This window comes from Branchiostoma floridae, chromosome 2 (genome assembly GCF_000003815.2).
Source record: "Branchiostoma floridae strain S238N-H82 chromosome 2, Bfl_VNyyK, whole genome shotgun sequence".
In the NCBI taxonomy this organism is placed as follows: Eukaryota; Metazoa; Chordata; class Leptocardii; order Amphioxiformes; family Branchiostomatidae; genus Branchiostoma; species Branchiostoma floridae.
In genome coordinates, this window is record NC_049980.1 from 29,689,381 (window position 1) to 29,697,600 (window position 8,220).

An 8,220-nucleotide genomic window follows, 5' to 3' on the forward strand; every position below is an offset into this window, starting at 1 on the left:
ACTTACAACAGGATTTGAACCACAATCCTGCCCTATATTCAAAACGTAGCATAACATCTATATAAATTTTTTTACATCTATACATACTTGTTGAAGTGTTTATTTAGCACCTGTTCAATATCAGAAATATTTCAGTAGCCACATGTAATGAGGCAAAAGTCTTTCAAGTATCAAGTAAAACCTACCTAATTATCTGTTTCCTTCTTCAGAAATACAGTAGATTAATATCATTAAACTAAATTGCAGTACAACACAAGAAAGAACACATCATCTCATGAACTTAGCAGTGACTGCATGGTATTTACATGAGCATGTGCTCCGATCCTTGGCTTCAAAGTTTCCAGTGACTTTTTCCACAGCAGGCGTGTTGTCCGATTGTTCATCGTTAGCAAACTTCCTGGCACCATTGTTCTGTACATGTTAGGCACATCGTAGTGATGTTACACCCCCACAGGAGAGTGGTACATTCTTATTAACAGTCAACAGTCATTCATTTTATCTAGAACATTACTGCATGAACTATCTATATGATATTCTAAACCATACTTTTTTTTATCACACAAGCGTAAACAGGGCTCGAAATACCACCTGCATATGCAGGTTAGTGCAGGCAAAATTGGACCTGTGTAGGTATTTCTGATGTCTACCTGCACCTAACCTGCACTGGTCCATGTACTGGGTTTTATATATTATGTCTTATGTTGCAGGTGTATATGGATTGTTATTAGCTGCATTGACTGTTACCACCTATAAAATATAAAAGAAAAATAGCAATGGTTCCTGAACAATTTTGGTACGATCCATACTTCCTAAATTCAGAGTGGTGCAGGTAACTTTCAATGTTACTTGCACCAGTGCAGGTATGCAGAAAAAAGTATTTCGAGCCCTGGTAAATCATTAGTTACAGAGGATTGTTGTCCCGTCCCAGAATCCTTTGCTGAAGCCAGTGTTGGTAGCTCCCGGCCAGTCGGACTTGCCATCCATCCTGACACGTTGCCATGACGTTCCGACAAAACTCCAGTTCGGTCTGAAGCGTGAGGTGCTCAGTGTACGCGGGGTCGACCTTAGCCTTCTTGTTCCCCTGGACCACGGTAGCGTGGTGCGGTTTGCCGTCTTCGCAGTCCCGGGAAAACTCAGCCGGTATGTCAGAGCGACCCTGATGCAAGTGTGTGAGGTTCCTACTGCTGGCACTGTTGTCGGACTTTGGGCACTTATACACGGACAAGACAGTTTCCCACTGTTGGAAGACATATCTCCTATAACAGACAAACAATGTCCTGTGAGAGGCACGAATAATGGTAACATTTTCATACAGGAAGAAATAAACACAACTCATGCATGCACATCATGGTGTTTACACGAATGGCAGTCAATTCCTAGTGGTATTTTTCAGATGCTTGATTCTATGTGAAAAGAGTCTACAGAAATATCTAACATTATGATAGTTATTCAGCACCAAGGACAGAGCAGTCTGCAAGACCATTCAGTACCAAGAACAGAGACTGAAAGACAGTCTTCTCCAACAGAAATGTAGTAAAATCCCTTCTGCACCAGACAGTGCCCATCTCTGTTTCAGTATCCCTGGGCCACACAACTTTGTACAATTACTACAGCAGGGAGCTTATGCACAAGTAGTCAGTGGTATGTGTTCAATTTTAGTTTGGGGCTAGCTCCAGCCCTACCTGTGATACCAGAGGGCCTCGTGTCCTGGGAAGGCAGTGATCAGGTCAGTCAGAAGTTCAAACTCTGCAGTCAGAAGTGGGAGGAACTCATCTTGGAGGGCATCAGCTGACCTAGAAACAAGATCACAAGTATGTAGCCTTACGTTTTCTATGTACATGGACTTACCGCATCTCAGTCAAACTCTATGACCTGGATGAAAATAAAAGCTCTATGACCTAGAGTTAAAAAAGAAAGTATGAACTAGAGTTAAAAACTCTTTGACCCAAAGTTGGAAAAACTCTATGATGTAGAGTGGAAATAAAACCTGTATGTCAGACCTAGAGTTGAAAAAGAGGAGAAAAGACTGAAAACTAATAACTTATTGACTATTGACTGAAATTGATCAGGGATTTCATGTAGAGATGTGGTAGTTGTGTAATAAGTTGTGTCATACAAGCTGACTATAACAGCAACTTTTCATTTAATCCAAAAGCACTTTATGCTACTACTGTTCCAGTAGTAAGACCCACTTTAAACAAGATGGCGAATGCTGAACCAAAGTTGGATTTGTGAGAGACAGTATGACCCTTCATTTCGTAATGCAAAAGTATGACATTATTTTTAGTCACGCTCGTACCCAGCGCCGCGAAGAAGCCATAGGTTTAGATTGTGGGCTCAACCAATACACAAATAAAACTATATGGAATCCACAGCTGTCATTTTGTTTTGTTTTGTGTTTGTCTCAATTACCTTAGCAAATCGTAAGTTGTGTGACTCTTGTGTGCAACGTGAGACTGTACCCTAGTTAGCTAGTATTTTCTACAGTTACCGAGGCGAAAACAAGACGAAAGTTTACTATTTCGGGGGTAAAATGTTGCCACAATGGTGATACGTTATATCAAAGGGAACTTTAAAATGTACCTAATTTGGTGGCGCTGCGAGGGTGTTAGATTACCCTTCTAGATTGCCGAGAGGGGAGTTATGTCACGGAAGGGAGTTCGCTACGGTAGCGCGTTTGGCCTTCTCCGCGGACGCTGGTAGATTTCGATCCAAGATGGCGCCCGCATATTTAATGAGCCGGCTGTTGCCATGCGGGATAATGTATGCAAAGAGCCGACGGAAGCCCGAGCGCGCCCGAGCGCTGGGGGACCCGAGAAATAATGATATGCAGCTGCTGTGCTACGTCACGATCTGCCAGAAATAGCACAGCGGAGACACGATCGGGGTATTTCACAACCAAAACAAAGGACGGTAACATTCTAACACCGAGATGCTAACCATGGCCGAGCTCCTCTGGCGGCAAAAAGGTGCCAAAATGAAGACATTTGCATTCATAAAAGCCAGTAGATCAAAATCACAACGGTCTGGAAATGGCAGAAAGTGGAGAAAACGACGGAGAAGGGCTAAAAAAACTACTAAACACCGCTTGTCGAGCCTCCAGAGAGGGGAGGGTGCCGTGCCCCCACCATGACTGCGACGGCAATGCTGTGTTTTTCCAGAAAGGAGCCGGCCTGGACGTGCACTATCGTTCTAAACACGGCACAAAATCTGACGCCACGGCGGAAAAAACAGCGAACCAGAAACTGAGCCAGCTGTGTTTCGAAGAGATGAAGCAGAGACTGCAAGACCTCGAGGTACGTTTGCAGTTGTGAGGATTGGGATGTAATGGACGAGTTATGCTGAATTAATATCATGCACTGTTAAAGTTATTATGATATTTGCAGTTCGAGGAAGATTTCCAGCAAACAGGGAGACAAGTGCTCTAGGTTACTAAGTGCTATGGGTTTCTAACTGTTGAGTCGTATATAGTTCACTATTTCTGTCTAAGACAAAAGTTAAAGGACTTCTTGTTTATTTTCAGACTTCAGTAAATAGTATTGTAAGCCTTGTAATACAGTAACTGCGTTTCGTGTTGAAATGAAGAGTGTTATTGCAAGCCTGATAAAGTTCCCCAATAATGCATATGCAAAGAGTCATTACTGTGAATAGGCTTTTTGGACATCTGGAAATCATTTTGAAGAAAAAAAACACTGAAAATGTGTGTGAATAACTGGGTTCTCCAACTTATATATCTGTATATTTTGATTAAGTAATACTAAAGACATGAACAAAAGTATTTGTACTTATATTATAATACAAAAGCAAACTCTTGGATAGTACATTGTACTTATGTTTTGTGTCACCTGTTTGTCTTACAGGTAAATGAGCAGGCAGGTGAACAGTTCTCAGTGACAAGCCCAGCACTGTCAACCAAAGTCACTGCAACAAGGCCCGAAGTTGCTGCAAAAAAGGCGGGCATCGTACTCCATGCCGGAGCCTTTCTGAACTCCTTCTCGAGCGGGCGCCCACCATATTCCTTGAGCGTTGAAGGGAAAGACAAGGAGGTCAACTATCACCTGTGGTATCTTTCAGAGACAGCAGAGGACAGCAAGACATTCATAACTATTGTCTGTAAGCCAGTCGGTGTAAAAATGTTTTCCAAACATCCCGATCAACAGGTGACTGCCAAGAGCAATGCTACATGTCCAGCTCCCGACACAACAGACATTGCTGATCCACTGGAGGAGTGCCTCAGAAGAGTTTTCAGCCTACCCTCCTTCCGAGCTGGACAGAAGGATATCGTACAGACTGTTCATGCTGGGGAAAACACTATGCTCGTAATGCCGACAGGGGGTGGGAAGACACTATGCTTTACCCTCCCAGCCCTTCTGAGAAAAGGGGTCACACTTGTGATTGTTCCACTGGTAGCTCTCGGAGCAGACCTCTTAAGAAGGTACATGGGTAATGGCATACCATCCGTCTTCTTGTCCCACCTCACGGCAGAGGCAAGCATGCACACCATCATCCATGATCTAAACAGCCCTAGTCCAACAACAAAACTTGTCATAACAACACCTGAAAGTTTGATAAACAAGGCAGCAGTGTGGGAGTGTGTAACAGGATTGAAAGAACGGGGACTTTTGGAGATGGTGGTGGTGGACGAGGCCCACTGTATGGACCAGATGGGCCATGAATTCCGCCCCACCTACCTACAGCTCTCCAAACTGGCTGACCTTGAGACACAGATTGTGGCATGCACTGCCACTGCAACGCCAACAACAAAACAGTTCATTATCGAAAACTTAAAGATGGGTGACTGTCGTATTTTCTGTTCATCGGTAGACAGAAAAAACATCGCATACGAGGTCAAGACGAAGGGCAGGACAAAAGAAATGTGTCATGCTCAGGTGTGTGAAGTTGTAGTGGAGCACAGAGGACAGTCTGGCATCATCTATTGCCAGACTGTGGATGACGTAAAAGACATCCACTATCAGCTACAGGAAATCGGGATGAAAGCAGTCAAATATCATGGTACGGGGACAGGGCAGAATGAGGCAGAGGGAAGGCAGAGTCTGGTTGATTGGCAGACCGGTGTGAAGGACATTTTAGTCGCAACTAAGGCTGCAGGGGCAGGGCTCGACAAACCTGACGTAAGATTTGTGGTCCACCTGGGATGTCCATCCTCAATTCCGGACTTCCTTCAGGAGTCGGGACGTTCCGGACGAGATGGAAGACAGGCCAAGTCCATCCTGTTTTTCAAGCCTGAGGACAAGGCCATCCACATCAAGAGGGTTGGGGAAATTGAAGATGAACAGTACAGGACTCATTCTCTTCAAAGACTATCAGACATGATACACTTCTGCGAAACTGAACTGTGTAGGAGAAAGGTTTTGCTTGAAGCGTTTTCAGAAGACACTGCTGGATACGAATGCAATGGGACCTGTGACAACTGTCAAAGTACAACGGTGGCGAGAGAAATTGTGCTAAAGAGAGAAGCTGCCTTCGTGATCCGGTGTCTCTCAGCCATTCGCCACACAGTGCCACAGCCTCCTTCCATTCTTCTTGCCAGAGTATTCCTTGGACTTGGGACTGGCAAAGAAGTAAAAAAGCACAAGTTGGATGAGCTTCCGGAGTTCGGACTGGGACAAAACTCAGGTTTTAATGTGAAGGTGTGTCAGAAGTTTATACGTATACTGACACGACTCGACATCCTTAAAGAGGTTGTAGTGCCAAAGAGTCCCACCCATAAGTTTACCTCTGTGTACATCTGTCCTGGTATACTAGCAGAATCTGCTGTTCAGAATGAAGTAAACGTCACAATGTTTACAAGGTAATATTCTATGTGACTGAGAGAAACAACAACATAAAGAAAATACATTTTAGTACACCTTAGCCTTTAAGCTAGCAATGGGGATAAAGCAGACTGTTATATTTTATATCAATCACATAAAATATTACCTTGTAAACGTTGTCACGTTTACTTCAACCTCTTTTAGGATCTCCAGTCTAGTCAGTGTGCGTATAAATTTCTCATCTCCAACTTCCTGGCGTTACATCTCAATGATTTTTGTTTTGTTTTATGCATGTTCATTTTAAGTCTGTTCAATATGACTTAAGTGCATTTTCTGCATACCAATACAAAAAAATGCAGATACATGCTACATGTACATGTTTTAGACTATTACCCCTTTAGGTTTGGGACCGCATTGAAAAAAATTCACATAAAGGAGTCACTGTACATATGTAAATACTTAATCCCCTGTAAAACTACTGGTTGCTTCTTCTACGATTATTCCTGTCTAAAACCTAGTTCTATACTCTGGTCTGTTGTGTTCGACTTATTTTCCAGACAGTGGAAGACAGATGATCCAACCTTTTCTATTTTGTGTGGGTTTTGAGATATAAGAATTGTATAACATATTCTGTTGATGTATAAAATTTAGTTGGTCCATATGACACTATTGCTTGCTAGCAATCCGTACAGCATAAAGGATTAGTAGAAGCAAAAACTGTATGCACATATAGCCATTATGCTTCTTAAGTACAGGTCACTGACCTTGAACCTTTTGGGTATTCTTGTCAAATGAACAAGCAGAAACTAAACTGAAACAGGCCATTTGAATTACACTACAGCTATTTTCAGTCAGGGTGCTTGTTATTCTTTCATGATTGACATGTATTTAATGTCGAGGGAAGTAAAGTGTTTGACTTGTTCCTCTCAATTATTATTCCTCTCAAGGGATTATTGCCTGTTTGTTTTTACATAAATGTTGTGACATAAGTTTTGTATGTACAGCTTTTATCTCAATAAGTAACTGCTGAATTGACTGGGGGCTGTGAATTGCTTAAGGAGAAAGATAAGTTAAATGGAGACTATTTCAATTGTTGTGCTAAAAAGCTCATCTCACACAATACAAAGGACCAGTAGAAGTAGTATGTATATACATGTCTTTTATTTACATGCTTGTAAAGTACAGTTCAAAATTACATCATACCCCTTTCAAGTAGGTATGCAGTGTGAATTAACATGAATACTCAAACACAGAGTACTGATAGTCATGTGCAGAAGTACTTCTTAAAATAATACAACCAGTGTAAATCTCTAACAATACCTGCACACCTTGACATACCATTTTTATGTTATGCATCCAGAAATAAATTGCAACATTTGCAATGAAAATAAAAATTGAGTTCACACGAATGCTTCCTTCACACCACTGGTAATTTGAATGGTTCCCAGTATGCAAAATGTAACAAATTTCAAATGCAACTGTCCCTCAGGTACTATAATACAGAGATGCCTGTCATATTTTGTCTGATATCCAAAACTTTGACTTACAACACATAACAAAAAATAAGTCACTGTACTAAAAAAAAAGTCACATTATAGTTGTACAGATTCAACTATTACATAAGGGCTAGGTTTGGCAATAACTCAGAATTTGGCAGAACAGGAATACAAGGTAATGGTTCTAGCCGTAATCTTTCAGCCCTCATCTGACATAATTATGTATCAATGTGTCAATCACCATATTAATCATACAAATCACTGTTTGCACAAGCAAAAAAAAAGACTATTGCCCTGAACACAGAAGACACACTATTCTTCTCTGGGGAAAGATGCCATACATTGTCTGCCAAAGAAATATGTAATACTGTACAAATGGCCACATAGTACAAAATCTATTGCTTTTGCTACAAAATCTGGAGGGCTACCGATACAATGTCTTCAGTGCCAAAGTCCAATTACAACAGCAAATATGCAGGTAGAAATATCTTGATCTTAATTGCCAACATTTGCTTACAAATCACCATAAACTTCCATGTTTTCTGACACATGACAATTAAGAAAATGTTTGCCATCACACAAAATGAGAGTAGCCAGACATGAATTTATCTTGTACAGACATTAAACACTGTTGGTTAGAGCAATTTGGGAAGCCTTACAATCAAATGGCAAACAACCATATGGTAAACAATCAATTGCAATAAGTAAAATCACTCTGTGGGGACATTCTCCCTGAACACAGATGGCACTCTTCGTCTATTGGGAAATATGTCATACATCTTTCTTTGGAAGTTGGACCTGACCTTCTCACATCCCTTACTGTACACATCACACCTATCATTAGGTACAAACTTCTGCGTGCCAGTGGAAGGATAATCTTGACCTTTCGGCGGTCAGGATTGTACATGCAAACTGTTCTATCAAGCAGGGGCAGGCATACAAAGATCTGA

The 8,220-nt window shown here is 41.6% G+C and overlaps 2 protein-coding genes across 2 annotated transcripts in view; both read right to left on the bottom strand.

The window, feature by feature from the left end:
• The window catches only part of LOC118409729 (3-oxoacyl-[acyl-carrier-protein] reductase FabG-like), an 876,245-nt gene that overhangs the window by 58,523 nt on the left and 809,502 nt on the right, over window positions 1-8,220 (bottom strand). The window lies entirely within an intron of this gene.
• Window positions 798-8,220, bottom strand: part of LOC118409717 (protein prenyltransferase alpha subunit repeat-containing protein 1-like) — a 23,596-nt gene continuing 16,173 nt past the window's right edge. Inside the window, exons 7-8 of the mRNA XM_035810986.1 lie at window positions 1,683-1,793; window positions 798-1,256 (exon numbers count right to left, since the gene is read on the bottom strand). Coding sequence (XP_035666879.1) covers window positions 902-1,256; window positions 1,683-1,793 — 466 coding nt within the window. The 3' untranslated portion in view covers window positions 798-901. The remainder of the gene's footprint in view (window positions 1,257-1,682; window positions 1,794-8,220) is intronic.